We start from the raw sequence: 17645 nt of genomic DNA, 5'->3' as shown, positions 1-17645 counted from the left end.
CATCTCACTCAAGAGGCCGGGGACCAGCGCTGTCCGCAGACACTTCCGGGTCACGTGGCCAGCGTGACAAGCTGCATCTGGCGAGCCAGCGCAGCACACGGAACGCCGTTTACCTTCCCGCTGGTAAGCGGTCCCTATTTATCTACTTGCACCCGAGGGTGCTTTCGAACTGCTAGGTTGGCAGGTGCTGGGACCAGACGACGGGAGCGCACCCCGCCGCGGGGATTCGAACCACTGACCTTTCGATCGGCAAGCCCTAGGCACTGAGGCTTTTACCCACAGTGCCACCCGCATCCCTTCTTGCAAAATTTAGAGAAGTGCAATTTTGGAAGATTGATGTGCTTCAGTTCTTGTTTTGCTACAAGGAGTGCAAATTAGGCAGGTTTGCCTTTAAAAGCTGGAAACTGTAGAAGCTTGCAAAGTTCCATGATCTTTAGATGCCTGAAATCGTTCACACAGCCAACATAATCCTCCTGCACCATGATGGCAAGGCTCTGTGATCCTCAGCTGCTTTTGCTAGTTCTGCATGCCCGCAGGCAAGAGAGACTATTGCCTGCTCTCTTCTGTCTGTGGGTAGCTCATGTGGGTTATGCCAGAATTCATCTCAATGCTTGCACCTTTCTTTAAGTAAGAAATCAGGGTCCAAACCTGCTGAGGTTTGTTGGCATCTCTTGTGCTCAAGTGTAGCAGTGTGTCTTCATTTTTTGGAAGATTGGGAAAAAGGTATCTGAGAGAGAAACTCTGTGAATGCTTTTGAAGCAACTTTTCAGAATACACATGAGAAGGGCACTCTGGCATCTATCTTATTTTGCAGTTTCCCCTGGATGGCAGCAGCCAATTTATGAGTGCTTTCAGAGCCTCAAAACCTTATCTTTCCTTCAGAGAGGTCTTGGTGAGTCTCCAGGTCCTAGCATAGGAGGGTCGAGACTTTCCTCATCATTCTCTCTTCCCTCAACACCTGCTCCTGGATGGAGCTTAGTTCCCTCCCTCGCCACTGTTGCTTGCTGCTGTGATTCCCATGCTGAGACAACAACAACAACAACAACAACAACAATTTATTATTTATACCGCGCCCATCTGGCTGGGCTTCCCCAGCCACTCTGGGCGGCTTCCAACAAAATATTAAAATACAGCAATGCATCAAACATTAAAAGCTTCCCTAAACAGGGCTGCCTTCAGATGTCTTCTAAAAGTCTGGTAGTTGTTTATTTCTTTGACATCTGGTGGGAGGGTGTTCCACAGGTTGGGTGCCACTACCGAGAAGGCCCTCTGCCTGGTTCCCTGTAGCTTTGCTTCTCGCAGTGAGGGAACCGCTGGAAGGCCCTCGGCACTGGACCTCAGTGTCCAGGTAGAACGATGTGGGTGGAGACGCTCCTTCAGATATACTGGACTGAGGCTGTTTAGGGCTTTAAAGGTCAGCATCAACACTTTGAATTGTGTTCTTCCTTCTAAACCTATGTTGCTCCTGTGACTGCTGCCTCCTCACCAACATTTCTCCCACATTATAGTATGCCTAGGTAGAACTCTACCTCCACCCCCAACTGTAATGTTTTTATAATGGTGTGGGGGTCTTGTAAGGAAATAATTAAATTTTTTTACAAAACTTTCTTTTCTCTAAATCCTGGATCTTTCTCCATGATTGCAGGATAAATATTTGTAGCATATTTGAACTGTTTCTGCTGTGAATAGGCAGTGTATACTAATGGTACGGCTGTTTCTTCATCTGCTAGTAATGCTGGCATTACCGCACTTGCTAAAAATGGAGAGATACCAATATCAACACGAGGAAGGGGTTAGCTTTGTTATAAATCACTAATTAATTTTGTCAGCTTTTAAATATTTTGACTAGGTTGAACATATATACGTATATAATATGTACCCTCCTCTTCTCTTTACTTTTAAACATCTCTCCCCTCCTGTTACAGATATGCCCCAAGGCAGATTTCCATATGTATTCTATGTTCCTGGTTCCAGGAGGAAAAATGCTTCCTCATAATTAAACCTTTTACAGCAGCCTTCAACCATTTAATGCCTTCTGAATATTTAGGACCACATTTTACATTGGTCCCAGGCTGCATTTCCATTGGCCCATATGATGGGAACTCTGGACCAAAACATCTGGAGGACAGCAGGTTGGAGAAAACTCTGGGTTATTGTCATTAACTCCACAGTATGCAAAGTATTTCCATCCATGTGAACATGGAAAAAAACAAACACGATACATATGATTAGATTCCCACAGTTACCACATAAAAAAGTTTATCTCCATCCATATTCAGAAGACTACTATATTCAGATTGGTAAAACACTGAGAAATCATTTTAGAATGTAATGGTTAGCTAAGCAACATTGTTCTATCTTTTTATTCTAATGCTAACTGCAATTCTCCCTTGAATCCCTTGAAACTCTTGAATCTTTAATACATATATTAAATTAGAAATCTAGAGTTGTATAACATAGCTTTACTTAGCGGATCCTATCCTCCATGCAGCTGTTCTTCCTAATGCTATTGAATTGCTCAACAGAGAGCTGAGATATGTCTTTTTCACCTTTATGATACTATACATTTGAATTGCTCATGTGTTCAGAATAACGTTTTAGAATATGGATGGTGGTGGCTCTATGTGTTTAAAATCGGAAAAGGCATCTCTCAGTGGTCCTAGTGGTGAAAACAAGAGAGCCTGCTTGTCAGGTACCATGAGAGGGAAATTGAGGGCATCTGTTGTTAAACAGGGTCAGGACTGCAATACCTCAAGGACCATGAGTGATCTCCAAAGAAGAAGAAGAAGACATCATGGACCACCTCTCCCCATTTGACCCAGATGCTGTGTTCATCATCTGAGGCCCTTCTTTCTGTGTCTCCTCTGCAAGAAGTCCAGAGGATGGCAACACAAGAACAGGCCTTTTTGTGGTGGTTCCTGGCTTATGGAACACTCTCCCCAAGGAAGCTTTCCTGGTGCCATCATTATGTATTTTTAAGCTCCAGGCAAAAGCATTCATCTTCTCCCAGGCCTTTAGTTAATTCAACAATCTATGGATTTTAAACTGGGGGTATTGTTTTTGTTTGTTACTTTGGTGTGTATTTATATGTTTTAATATTGTGATCTTCAGCGGCAGGGCGGTATAGAAATTTAATTAATATAAATAATAATACTAATAATAGTGGTAGTAGTACCAATTTCATAAAATATCTGAAACCCAATTTTCCTTCCTTTTCTCTTTTATTTAGAACTGAAAGAAACTGGAAGATGTAGCTGTAGTATATCAAGAACTGCTCAAACTAATTGCACTGTTTAAGTTTAAAGGCATTCATTTATATTTAGATAGATTAGCAGATGAAGCAGTAATACATTTCATCATTGCAGAATGTGACAATATTTCAGGATTATGCTGTCTTTACTGTGCAATCCTATACGCATCTACTAAAAAGTAAGTTCTGTAGAGCTCAATTGAAGTTTCTGCCATGTAAACGTGTAGAGGATTGCACTTAATCTCCTTACTGAAGATGAATGGTTTAGCCATTATGGCATGAGAATACTAGGGCCCCATGCTGCTTGCATTATGGAACACAGAAAGCTGCCAAACCTCAAGTTTCAGCAACATAGCAAGCTTCCATGTGATTTGCTTTATTAGCTACCTGTGTCATATTAGTAGTTAGTACACTGTTAGACACTTAACATCCAATAGTGGGGCAAAAGATCTAGACCTTGTGTGAGAACAAAGCTAGACTATGCAGAAGGGAAAGCCCACACAGATAAGATCTTTCATTTTGTGTTAGGCTAGGTATCTGTCATCATCATCTTCCTAAAATGCATGCTAGGACATCTGAAACCAGTCCTTCAAATAAGCTGCAGCCAGTCAGTATTGCATTTTGCTTTTTAATTTTTTATCATCTGGTCATTCATTCATTCATTCTCTTCTTCCAGAACCTAACTGATGTGTATATACCTTTGTGACCACTCAGTGCTTGAAAAGGATACTTGCTCCTTGGCAGGTGTATAAATACCTATAGAGTCAGAATTTAACCTCCTGCCATCTTAGAAATCTACTGTGAAAGCTTGCTATATTCCTTTAATTCATCTGGTCTCTAAACTGAAGGTCTTATTTTAATCAGAAACTGGAAAAATTGTACTTTCTTAAAATGGTATGTGGAGCATGAGAAAAATAATCAGCACCAAACATTATGCATATTCTGGCAAGTAGCCATAAATTCAACAAACATACAGGTTGTTTCTGTCTCTTATGAAAAGATCCAAGCTATTTTGAACAACTTAAATATAAAATTGAAAATAATTTTTAAAAATCCTGAAGTTTTTATTTAAAAGATTTCCTTTCCAGGATGAACAAAGCCTTGCATGTTTACTGTTCCAAGTGAGTCCATCTGTGTTCAGTAGGGGTCACTCCCAGGTAACCATACATAGGACTGCAGCCTCAGTTCTGTTAGCAATTTCCCAAGATATGAAAAGGGAATGTTGTTATTAATAAGTTGTTAGTTACATTGATATCCATTCAGGCTTCATAAAATGTATAATGAGAACTTGTGACCCCTATTGATGATAATGAAGGTGATTGAGAGAGCAAACAAAGTTAATGAACGATGCAGTTGTTCTTCAGAAGATGTATTGATTGCAGCCTTTTCCGACTATGCACAAGAAGCTAGACGGCAGGAGGCTTTGTCACTAATGTTGACAAAAGCAGTATTTCAGCAACAAAAATCACAGTGGGCTAAAAATTGCTCCATAACTTTCCTGTTCATTTGTCCTCAACAAAATTGGAGGACAATTTGAGGAGGAGTGGGAAATCTTCAAAAAAAATTGCAAGGGGGTTATACTCACCCTTTTTGTATGGGGTGGCCTAAGGCTCCAAGCCAGTGTAGTGAACAGTCACTCCAGCAGGTGCTCAGACCTTGCATGTATAGAGCCTTACAGTGCTCTGTCTCTGTGTGCTTTAAAAATGTTTTAAGACTGGACCCCTTGTTCATATCAGGTGACTAACTCTCTTTAGGACCATATTTGGTCTTCTCCTCAATGGCAAAAGAAATGTCAACCAAAAAGGTTCAGCCCAGAACTAAACAGAACAAAAATTAGCAAATGGTAGCTTCTGTTGTATATTTTTGTTGCTGTATTTTCTTATATTTTGTAGTCTGCTCTTAGTGCCATTGATGAGTAAAAAGAGGAGACACATTTTATAACATAACTTACGTTGTTATTTCCTCTTCTACCCTCTGCTTCATGTTTCATTGCATTATTCAGTTTGGAAGGGATAAGTGCAGAAAATAACAATCATAAATAACACTGTAGTAAACCAGATTTGTTTCCAGTAATTAACAAATTCATGGCCACTTGCCATATCCGGAATGAAACCACAGCCATCTGTGATACTTCAGTGGGAAAATGTCTGCTAAACCTAGTCTATAGCCTTGTCAGTCTATGAAATTTGTTTTCGAGATTTGTCCATGATATTCTAGTCATAAGTTGTGCTTGAGACCTGTTTTACACGTTTCAACCACTTAAATTGTCCACATAGATGCAGCACTTTACTCCAGTAATTATAAGTATGCTTAGTGACATCTTTCAAATAACACAGGTGTTACCTGCGGAGGAGAATGGGTGTCAAATTTCTACCCTCTAGGAATCATTTCACAATATCCTGTCTACTGGGGAATCCATGACCATTTGCAAAAAGAAAAAAGAAAAAAAAAGACCTCTGAATGTTGCAGAGAATTCTGGGGCATGTTCTAGATTGCATAATACATTCATGTGGAGTACTGGCAAGTCCACCATTGCCATCATCTCTAGATCAATAGTAGCAAGCAGCCTTTAAGAAAAGCTTTTCCATCATTACTGATCGTAACTGTGGAAATTCAGATAAATTTCCAAAGAACCCCAGAGTTCCTCTGAACACAGTTTGAAGAAAACCATTGACCTTTACCGGACTTACGGTCTGATTCTGCAAAGTGCATTCTTAAGTCTCTCTAACTGAAATCGATGGGATTTACAAGTACTTAACTTTAACTGGATCATGCCCTTGGTGGGATGACACAATATTTAGATTGGCTAAATCCTACTAACTTAAAAAATACTTAATCATCATCAACTCAGGTCTTTTCTTCAAATTCTAGTACTTAGCAGCCCTTTACTGGAAAATCATCTCATTGATTTGCACAGCAATATTATAACATTCAGTCTCTCGAAATCGGATTATTTTTTATAGTGTTAAAAGTCATGGCAAGTTGGTCTTCTATTTACAAATGTAATTTAGTCTCATGAGAAAGTAATCTTGTTAAAATATTGTCAGGCTAATTGAAATTGATTTGTGTTTACTAAACATAGTGGTTGCTAATCAAATATCAGGCTTAGAAGCTTTGGAAGTACGTTTGATAGATTCTTGTTAGTCTTATACTGAATGAATCAGTGAGTCAAATCTATTGAGAGATAAATGCAGTAGAGCTTTTTCAAGGCTTAGCAGTTTTTTTCTCTCTCTTTCAAAATGGATAAGACTAATGTGTCAATAGTGTGCCTTCTGTGAGATGTTACGCTTTGCGAAAGATGAGATAGTCATGAACTCTGGATTACTTCTGCGTGTATTATTTGTCAATAGCTCACATTTACTTTTCCAGCTGCTTAATTACTTTGCTGTTCTGCCGCTCTGTACTACTGAAAACTATATTCACAAAGCCATAATTTAAATTTTGTGTTCTGAATATGCATGAGGACAACATTGTCAGTTGAGCCTAAATAAGTCATGCATAGCTTTGGTCTGGTATCTCTCTGTCTTTTGTATTTAGCCTCAAATTTTCTATTTTCCACTATCAACAACATTGATGTGTCTATTTTCTGCATTTTTGTAACATATGTTGCTGTTGTATGAGAAAGGGTTGTAGAGGTGGGAGTTCATAACTCTCTTTAACTAGGAAGTATATTGTATGACCTCAGGCGACTAATTTTCTCTTATTCTAACCTACTACAAAGGCTGTGAAAATCATTTACATCATATACACTGCCACCACGTACTTTGAGGAATGACGGTATACAAATTAAACGAATAAAATTATGGAATAAACTTTTCAGTATTCAAGATTGTAACAGTCATTCCTCTGTAAACATAAAGTAGAATCGTTATAATTTTTCTTACCTAGGTTGGTATTCAGCTTTTACTCAGATAAGATCCCTTGAAGTTAATACTCCTAACAGTCATGTTCTTTCATTTCAATGGTTCTACTCTGAGTAAAAGTTGAATACCATAACTAGGTTGGGTTTTTTTAACGTTTTGATATTCATTATTATTGTAATTTATGAGCTGCCAAGGTTTAAAAACAATGAAAAGTATTTTAGCATCTTAAAAGGCTGTTTTATTGTGGCACTAACTTACACTATTATACTTTCTTTAGTCTTTAGGTGCCACAAGACTCTTGCAGTGCAATCCACACCCTCCTTATTCTGGACTGGGGGCGGGTGAGGTTGGATTAGGTGGAAGTGGCCCTCTGCTGAACATTCCCATCTGAGCTGACCATCTGCTGGCCACCACTACCAAACTGATGCAAGCATGAGTTTTTTATGCAGCACTCTGCCTTTGGCCTTGCCAAATGTGCAGGTGGGAGTGACGTTGAATGGGCTGCCCACTGATTGTAGCCAGTGAAAGGCCTTGTTCCAAGGATGTGCTGGGGATGGAATTAAACCAACCCAGAATCGCATGGATCCAAGCCAGTCCCATTGCCATCATGCAACATCATCAGGCCCAATTTTGGCCGGATCACGCTGCCCCTCTCACCTTCTGCTACTGATCCCACGGATGCAAAGCCTCACTGGCAAGAAGAAGGAGTTTGGATTGCACCTTTGTTCCCCCCCCCTAAAAATAGGTTGAAACAGCTATTCTTCTAAAAGTTAATATATTTAAATACTAATTTAAGAGAGAGAACTTTTCTTTCAGGGAATAAACCTTGTGGTTTTGCTTCCTGTCAAAAATGCGTAATTTTTAAAATGTGCCTTAATGTTATTTCACAGAAAACTCTTCTTTACCGACTATGGGAATGTTGCTAAAATTGAGAGATGTGACATGGATGGGATGAACAGAACAAGGATAGTAGTATCAAAAATAGAGCAGCCCACTGCCCTTACTCTGGACCTGATCAGTAAATATGTTTACTGGGTAGATGTCTATCTGGACTCTGTAGAAGTTGTTGACTACCAGGGACACAACAGACACACAATAATCAAAGGACGACTTGTAAGTACTATGTTCCCATATATACTTACATGTGTGTATGCATGTGTTGTGAATGTTCATAGTTTTAGCATTACCTAATGGCAATTATTGTGTCCACTGAAATACTTCATAATTTTTAGCAAACAACAACGTGAGCCTATAAGTGAGGCAAGTGAGGCCTGGCTACCACTGTATACCAAATTCTACATGGTTTTTTGAGCATTTATGATGAAAATGTGATTCAATATCAATTCAGCATGGACTTCCTGAAACTGCCAAACTCAAGACCCAGAAATGCAGGTTTTTAAATTGTAGTAAACAAAATTGTAGTAGCGTGAGAAATGAGCATGCATAATACACAGCCCAGGTATGTGATGGAAGTAAGTGGCTTTTCATCTCTTGGACCCCATACAGTTTTGCTCCTCAGAGTAATTTCAAATAATCTAATGGTGTGAACTAATTCGCAAAGTGAGCATACAGTGAAGCTCATGTGTTGATCTCTGCCAAATTCACATCTCCAACAGGCCTCTTCATACAAGGAATCATCAAGCATTAGGAATTGTCCTTGCTTTGGGAAGACTCTGTATTGTACAGTTCTTTGAGCCTGTGACAGTTGCAATTTTTGGTCAGCCTATTCAGACCTCCAGTTGTGTACCTGCTGATTTAAACCCAGCTTGCATATGTATATATATGATAGCATATGAAAAGCTAATCTAAACTAAATTCAGGGTGGGCTGACAAAAACTACTGTTGTCAACAGGCTCAAATGAAATCCATGAGGGAGTATTAGTAGGACACAGTTTTAAATCACAACAGGAATGTCAAAGGATTAGATTTCATTCTACATAAGATTTTTTGTTGTTGTTGTATCTATCTCATGCATTTGCATTATGCACATTCTCACACTAGTCTCCCAGCAGTAGTGCCTTTCACTTTCTCAGAAACCCTGAGTTTTGGAGTAGATTTTTCAGTGGCAGGTTATCCTGATTTTTGGAAGGGATAGGATTAAGATGATATACCCCCACCCAAGAGATTTATAGACTCTGACAGAGCTTGAATGTTCTGGGGAATTGTTGTGCCGGTTCCTGCTAAGGCCTTTGTCTTGCTGTGGAATGGCAGTAGAGCTATTTACAACGTTGCTCCTAAGCATCCTCTCTGACATTGCAGATCCTGGTCAGCTCCCTGGGTTTTTCTTTGTGGGGGGGTGGGAGAGATAGCTGCAGGCAGTTAAATAAGCCGGATGATGGCTGGAGAGCAGATGGCAGAAATCTCTGAGTATGACTGAACACAGATAGGCGCACACTAGCTTGCCTATCATGCGTCAGTGATAGCAGAATAGAAATCTTTCTTCTCTGCCATTGTTGAGTTTTCAAGTTGAAATAGCAACTTGCAGAGGTTTTCGGGGTGGGAAATAGGCTAGCTAAAGGTAGACTTGGGGACAACAAAATTCTCTGATGCCTGCTGTGACAGATTTGCAAGGTACTTTGAGGACAAAGTCATTAAGATTTGTTGCAAACTTTATGGTGGTGTAGTTACAGTATCAGGGAGGGTGTCCAGAACACTCTGGTTCTATTGTTTTAGACCCTTTTAGTTGTTGTGAAATTGTAGACAAGGAGCTTGAAGGGATGTGGCCTACCTCCTGTGTCCTTGGCCACAGTTCATCAGTTGTGAAAGCTGGACAGAATAGATTGATAGAGTAGTTCCAGGAGGTGATTAATACATCCTTGTGGGAGGGTAGTGATGCTGACTATAGGTGTGCAGGCACCCATTCCTTGGGAAACCATGCTAAGATACAGATGTACAGAAGAATTACTGCTAAGTTACAATTTTTCCTCTTTGGGGCAAGGTGATAGGATGGTGACTGGACAGCTTCAGGCATGCTTGGAAGAAATGGATTCTCTGACCTGTTCAGGGTTTGTTTTAGCACTAAAATAGTCTTGGTCACCATGGTTGATGACCTAAATTGAGAGAGGGGGGCAGCATGAGTGTCACCCTGCTACTTCTGATGGATCTCTCAGCAACTTCTGATACCAGCGATCATGATACTCTTTTAGAATGGCTCTTATGAGATGGAACTCATATGGTGCTTCTGCTCTTACCTACAGGATTACTTCCAGTGAGTAGCATTGGGGGACTTTCACTCAGCCTCCTGGTGCTTGTACTATGTGGTTTCACAGGGTACCATCTTGTTCCCATGCCTTTTAACATCTATATGAAGCCACTGGGTGGCATCATCCAGGAATTTTTGGTGAACTATCATCATTATGTGGATGATACCCACTCTCTCGACATGACATCTGAATCAAGTGAGGCTGTGGACTTGTGTCTCCACATGGTTTATTGACTCTCATTCCATGTGCTTCTGTCCATATGATTTAGCTGAACATGTCGCTCTACCCTGCCTTTAGGAAGTTACATCAGAAGCATGGATCATTCTTGCTTTTGTGTTATTTCCTTCTAATGAACGCCTGATGTAGGCTCAAGTATTTAATATTGGTCACAGTTGGAGAAAGCTTATTGTGCTTGATCTAATCCCTTTGGCATCTGATATGTTCTTACTTACCTAAACCTCTCTACAACTCTTCTGAGTTAATTTAAAACAAAATTATATTGTGTAAGTAAAAAGAAAGCAGAATCCATTTGTGGTTTGAGTCTTAATGACTTTTTCATTAACAAATATTGACTTTATAAATATGACTCCCATTATTCATTTCTGTGTGTAGCCTTGCATTGCCATTTGATTAGGGGAAAAATTGATAAGATCAGATAATAATTATATATTTTCTTCCCTCAGGTTAGACATCTTTATGGGCTGACTGTATTTGAAGACTATTTGTATGCAACAAATTTGGATAACTACAGTGTCATACAAATAAACAGATTTAATGGCACAGATACACAGATGTTAATTAGACTTGAAAATGCTCAAGAGATCCATGTGTACCACACAAGAATCCAACCAATAGGTAAGGCTCCAGCAACTTCACTGCTATCCTTTACTACCTTTGATTTAAGGAAACAGTGTTGTAATGGTTCTAGGGGTTGCTCGTGCATAAATCGGCGCCACACCTGGCTGGGTTGCCTGAATGAACCCTTTCTGTCCGGACAGCCACTCGCCCGTGGCTGTCTCAATCGCTGGCAGAATCCGTCAGTGGGCGTTTCTTGAACTTCTTTCAGCAAAGAAGCTCTTTGACGCCTAGTCTCCGCCTACTCTCCCTGCGCGGAAGCCTTCTGCGCAGGGAGGGTGTGGGCAGCGGAGGATCCGTGCTCTCCCCGCTGGTCCCTGGCGAGGAGTCATGGAGCCACCTCGCCGATTCCCCCATCTGCCCCCCTTCTCCACTGGTGCTACGCTGATTTCCTTCCCCAGAAGATGTGCTGCTTCTCTCCCTCCCGGGACGCTCTCCGGAATCCCTCTGGAGCCCTCCCTCTCCCTCTGGCTCCGATGGCAGTTCCCTGACAAGTGTAGACCTTGGAATCAGGGAAGCAGTTTCACTCTTCATTGTAGGCATGGTTCCACTGGTATGGTTAATTATTGTGACCCTGCATTATGTCTGATTCCATTCAATTTCACTTATGCTGGGGAGAAAAGTGATTGGTACCCAAGTGTGCAAAGGGTTCTAAAAAGTGGTGTGTGGGTAGGGATTGAAATTACATTTGTGCATTCCAATGCACAATTCATTCAAATCAATGGACAGTATCCAACACAGGACATACTTTGTTTTGTGTATTTTGTTTTACATACAGTGCATACCCATAGTTCTTAAAACAAAGCAATCGGTGGAGTTTCTGTGTATGTATCTGAGCCCATGGCGTTGAAAAGCAGAGACTCTGCAATAAAGGGTCAGGTTCTCCATATTCCTAGTTTAAGACAGTGTTAAAATTGAAAGAAAATGAACATGTCAGTTTGACATACCATATTTCGAAGATAAAGCTATGAGGATGGCTGAATCATATGACTACTTTCCTCGAATAATGAGACACGGGGGCAGAAAACACACCTACAATTATTATTCTAAATTAGTTTTCCATTATTTCCACTAGACAGCTACCAAGACATTAGCTGAACTTAAAATTTTAGTCCAACAGGATAAGTAGAAAAGTCATTAACAAGGACGGGTTCCATATGAATGCCTACAAGATAACTGTTCCACAGTTGCATCGTGGTAGGAAAATAGTCCTGTCAACCAGGTCCAATGTCCCCATTAATGCTTCTCTTAAAACTATAAAATTAATGCTAAAAATTAACTCTTAACACAATGGAAAGAATTCAATGTCACCCTCTTCTGATTATTCCATTAGTGCAAGCATCTAGGCCTTCCAGAAAGAATGATCCCCCTTCCCTCTCCCTATATGCTGTTCCAGGGTTCTCCTGACCCCGCCCCAGGCAATATTTGGGAGTGGGGGGGCACAGATGGAGATGAAGGAGGAAACCCTGTTGTGCAAGTGTCCTTGCATAGGACTTCTGTTAACAGGACTCATTGGTTGATTCCCATCCAATGAATTTTATTATGATTCTTATCTTACATAGGTTGCCCACCAAGGAACCGTTAGTAGTAGCGAAAGAAAGAAAAAAGAAATGGCTGTGATTTATTTGTTGTCACAAACAGGATATGTAAACATAACAATGTAGACTTGTGGCCACACTATTTGTATAAGAGTTACTTTCTTACAAAGGATTAAAAAAGCTGTGTAAAGTGTGACGTTGATGTATCTTGAATGAGAGAGCATCCATATACCCTATAAGTTCAGATCTCTGATGTCAGCACATGAAGAAGTATATTGCTGCAAAATGACTTTCTATCACCCTCAGAGGGAGTTGGGAGGTTTGAGTGTGCCTAGTACATTATTATGCTCTGCTGCTTCTTGCACCTTTTGTAATTACGTTTTATCCTTTTGTGCCATTTGCTATACTTCTGCAATTATATTATTCTGAATTGATATGTTTTTGCTTGTTAAGGTTTGCTGGGCTGACTACCATATCAGTTGGGTATTATTTATCTTGCTGTTTTACAGTTATCAACTTTGTGAGCCATTCTATTTTTTTAAAAAATATAAGCAAACAGAATAGGAATAAAGGGGGAAAAACCACTTTTATTGATAACAAAAGTATTTTGTATTGTATTTTCCATATGCAATGGGCTATATAATCCATGTTTTATTTTCCCTTCATATTTTTCCGAGTAAGGTATTTAATGTCATGTAGCAGTGGCTGGGATGCAACTTTAGGTCTTTCAAGATCAAACATTTCATATTTATGCTTGAGAGTTCACACAAACAGGTTACTGGTGTATTTAGAATACAAGAAACTTAGCCAGCTCCTCCTTTGGAAATGAAAATCATGAAAATATGGGTATTACTAAGAAGTATATGAAGCTGAAAGCTGATACTTTGGACACATATATATATGAAACAGGAGGTAGAGAAAACAGCAATGACCATTGCCCAAAGAGCTGTTCCAGTGGCCGTCATCAGCTGCTAATTCTTACAAGACCTTTTGCATACATGCTAGTGATACTTTGACTGAAATATTAACGCCATCCACCAAAGGATATTTGTGAACAGAAGCAACATTCCCATGTGCGCAGCTAATAGAGATGTGCATGCACATCAGTCCAAGTTGAACTACCTGGGTGTTTTCTTTTGATGAGGCTGGGGTAAACATTCCCATAGGAGCTCATTGTGCATGACTAGACCTGAATTGGAGCCATTGCCATCTGATGATTCTAGTTGGCAATTATTATTTTTCTGTTAAGGATTACAACAGATTCCATTTGGTCCTCCAGGATTCCAGTAAAACATCTACATTACTCTTAGTTCTACCATTTTGTATTCTGGTACAATATTCTTTTTGTCCTTTTTGATGCTCAATCTCTTTTGAGGCCCATTCTGTATTTCCTGTAGAGTAACCAACAATGAAAAACCAGTCAGTGCTTAAAAAGCAATATAGCCCTGTAGATCAGTATCATTCCTTATGAACATGGGTGTCTACTGGTGACCCTGAAATTCACCTGTAACAAAATCACGTCCAGCCCATAACCAAAAATTCCAAAAAACAATCATGGCTTGTCGGTAACAAGTCATGGCTTGTCAAACGTGAAAGAGCCTCCTTACAAAAACTGCTTAGGCAAGTCTGCAGAACACTATACTTGATAGTGTTCCCTTTATCTTTATAAATTGTTCGGTATAATGGATTTTTATCTCAAACTACTTCTACAATTTGGGAAACTGCTCTCCCAATGTTATTAGGTCAGGAACCTGGAAATAAATAGGGTACTAGCTGATGGTAGTGTGTAAAAATGCAGCTGCTCTGGTTTCCAATGCAAAAAGAAAAAGAAAAAAAAGAATCTTCCTTAATAATTACTGTGCTTGTCTCCTATCCTCTTTCTAACCTGAGGCCTGAATCAGTGATAACACTTATTATAACTATATAATTCTGAGATTTAGCTATAATGTGTTTGTCTTTTAACAAATAATACTTCGTTTATATTATGTCTGTATTATGGTGACTGAGCCTGGACGAAACTGGGGGAAAGATATTCATCCTCTATTTCTTTTCCTAAAAAGGAGTACCCGGATGTTCTAGAGATCAAGATTTGCAAAAACCCTTCCCATCTTAAACTCTTGCCAATGTGGAACACATTAAGTGATATACCTTAACTTTCACTTTCAGTAATTTGCTGATCTGGAGGAATTTTATTTTCATCCTGACATTTTTCACTGCTCTTCAGTAGTCAGGCAAGCTAAATCACAATATGGTAGAGGTCATGATATGTTATAGGACTAGCACTGTCCTCAGTGCCGTATTAACCTGATCACATGCTAAGATCTAAAGTGGAAACTGTTGTCATTTGCCTACCTCTTAAGGTGGTGAGATTGGTGGACATAAAGGAGAGGGCCTTCTCAATGGTGGCCCTGAAAATTATTATCATCTTACCTCCAGATGTCTATTGCACTCCAATCCATTTGAATGCCCCTGAAGGCCTACTTGTTGCAGGTGGCTTGTCAGCTATAAAGACTGAGATGCATTTATTTTAATTGCTGTGCTGTAAGGGCAGGATTGAAGGGATGCAGGTGGCGCTGTGGTCTAAACCACTGAGCCTCTTGAGCTTGTTGATCAGAAGGTCAGCGGTTCAAATCCCCGTGATGGGATGAGCTCCCGTTGCTCGGTCCCAGTTCGTGCCCACCTAGCAGTTCAAAAGCACACCAAAAAGTGCAAGTAGATAAATAGGTACCTCTCTGGCAGGAAGGAAAACTGCATTTCCATGTGATGCTCTGGTTTTGATGTCCTGTTGCACCAGAAGTGGCTTAGTCATGCTGGCCACATGACCCAGAAATACTGCGAACAAACGCTGGCTCCCTCGGCCTGTAAAGTGATATGAGCGCCACAACCCCAGAGTCATCTGCGACTGGACTTAACTGTCAGGGGTCCTTTACCTTTACCTTTTAAGGGCAGGATCAGCTAACAGGTCCCACTAGTGGGAGTTAGCACAAGGACTTCTGTTACTGCAATGAGGCTTTCTCCCCTCTCCTCCCCCTAGACTTGGCTCCCTCAAATTGGCTCTTACGGGGGCAGGCAGAGAACCCTCAGAAAAGCATGCAGGGGGAGGAGAGGCAGAATCATATGTATGGTAGAGTGAAAAGTTTGTGGTGGCAAAATGATTGCTGTGGCACAATGTGGAATCCCTCACTGAGTTTTATACCGTGAGCTGGGATGTTTCCTCACTACTTATTGCCAGTTTAGGAATTTCGGGATTAGAATTATAATGTGGTTTATATTTTACGTCAGACATGCATTTTTAAAAATGACGTGAGTGTCCTTTGAACAGTTATATTACAGTGGCACAGTAAAGCTGTCAGCATTAAGTATGGAATCCCTACAGTGGCAGAGCTAAAGTGTATTACTCCTCTTATCATATGCCTTTTAAACATCAGTGTTTTGAGTGCCTTTTTCATGAGTCTGGCCAGTGGATCAGGTTCTTATTGTGAAAGTAGGATCAGAGAGAGCACAACCAGGTGGTAAGGGATCTGTATTATTTGTCCAGTTCACATGGCTATGAGCCTTTAAACATTATAGCAGTGTTGTGGGTTGTAACCATGGGAAAGTAGCTCCTACAGTGTAACATATAAGGGAATCTTAGTTACCAGACACTTTGTACATATGTTTCAACATTGTATTTCTTAACACTCCTTATACAAGAAGTGATTACAGTATTGTTGTTGTTAGTTAAGAAATGGGAGCAATGGAGTCAGTCTTGAATCTCTGGTATAAGATAGGAACAAAGCAACTGAGGGACAACTTTATAGCAGGAGGGATAGGCATATTATGGTTACAAGAAAGGCCTGCTTGTTCCTTTAAAACAAATGGGAAATGTTTGTACCAGTTCCTCAGAGTGTTAGTGCTTATCTTTTGAAGAAGAAAGATAAAGAAATAAGTGGCAGTGCATTGCAGTAAATGAAGAGGAAACCTCATTAATATTTACCTTTTTTGTTCTTTAAAAGGGCTGCAAAAGCAGACCATTAAAGAACAGGGTTTCCAGGTTAATCATCTTAGATTTGCCCCTTTAAAACCACATTACAAGTAGGCAATACAGCTGGGTCCCCTCAATTGTTACCTGGATCTTCTGGCTGTTGCCCTCCTCTTCCTGCTCTATGATATATCTGGAGAACTAATCATTACAAGGCAGGGAGAAGAATTAGAGAAAGAACTGGTGAGTCTTTCTCTATTTTCCCTGTTTAATCTGGTGATTTGAAAGAACATACAGTGGTACCTCAGGTTAAGAACTTAATTCGTTCTAGATGATAGATGATAGATAGATAGATAGATAGATAGATAGATAGATGATAGATCTTTATTGTCATTGTCCCTTGCGGGGTCTGTTCTTAACCTGAAACGGTTCTTAACCTGAGGCGTGCTTTCGCTAATGGGGCCTCCCACTGCTGCTGCGCCGCTGGCACATGATTTCCGTTCTTATCCTGGGGCAAAGTTCTTAACCTGGAACAACCACTTCCTGGTTAGTGGAGTTTGTAACCCAAAACATCTGTAACCCGAGGTACCACTGTATAGCCCATTTCCAGGTTGTATCCTGGTCATCCTAGTATGGAAACACCCAGCCTTTAAAGAATCAATGAATGAATGTGGTAAAGTTTTACAAGCTAGACTAAAATTTGTACTAAAATATGATCAAGGGGAAATGTGGGTTTTAGGATCAGTGGAGATGTACAACATGAACTGTCACCCATAGTAGTTGTACAACTGTTATTCACAAAATCTGAATAGCAGTGCTGTATGAGCCAGGGCAAGTAACAACAACAACAACTTATTTATACCCCAACAACAACAACTTATTTATACCCCACCCATCTGGCTGGGTTTCCCCAGCCACTCTGGGCAGCTTCCAACAAAAGATGAAAAATACATTAATTTTCATTTATTCATTATC

General features: G+C 40.2%; 1 protein-coding gene across 7 annotated transcripts in view; it reads left to right on the top strand.

Annotated features, from left to right (window-relative positions):
• Positions 1 to 17645, top strand: part of LRP1B (LDL receptor related protein 1B) — a 748913-nt gene that overhangs the window by 510266 nt on the left and 221002 nt on the right. For all 7 annotated transcript variants that reach the window (XM_053405851.1, XM_053405869.1, XM_053405860.1 and 4 more), the window contains 2 exons: positions 8004 to 8226; positions 11000 to 11171. In XM_053405851.1, coding sequence (XP_053261826.1) covers positions 8004 to 8226; positions 11000 to 11171 — 395 coding nt within the window. The remainder of the gene's footprint in view (positions 1 to 8003; positions 8227 to 10999; positions 11172 to 17645) is intronic.

Source organism: Podarcis raffonei, chromosome 1 (genome assembly GCF_027172205.1).
Source record: "Podarcis raffonei isolate rPodRaf1 chromosome 1, rPodRaf1.pri, whole genome shotgun sequence".
Classification (NCBI taxonomy): Eukaryota; Metazoa; Chordata; class Lepidosauria; order Squamata; family Lacertidae; genus Podarcis; species Podarcis raffonei.
The sequence above is the reverse complement of the archived record's forward strand: the minus strand, read 5'-3'. Positions and strand labels throughout refer to the sequence as shown.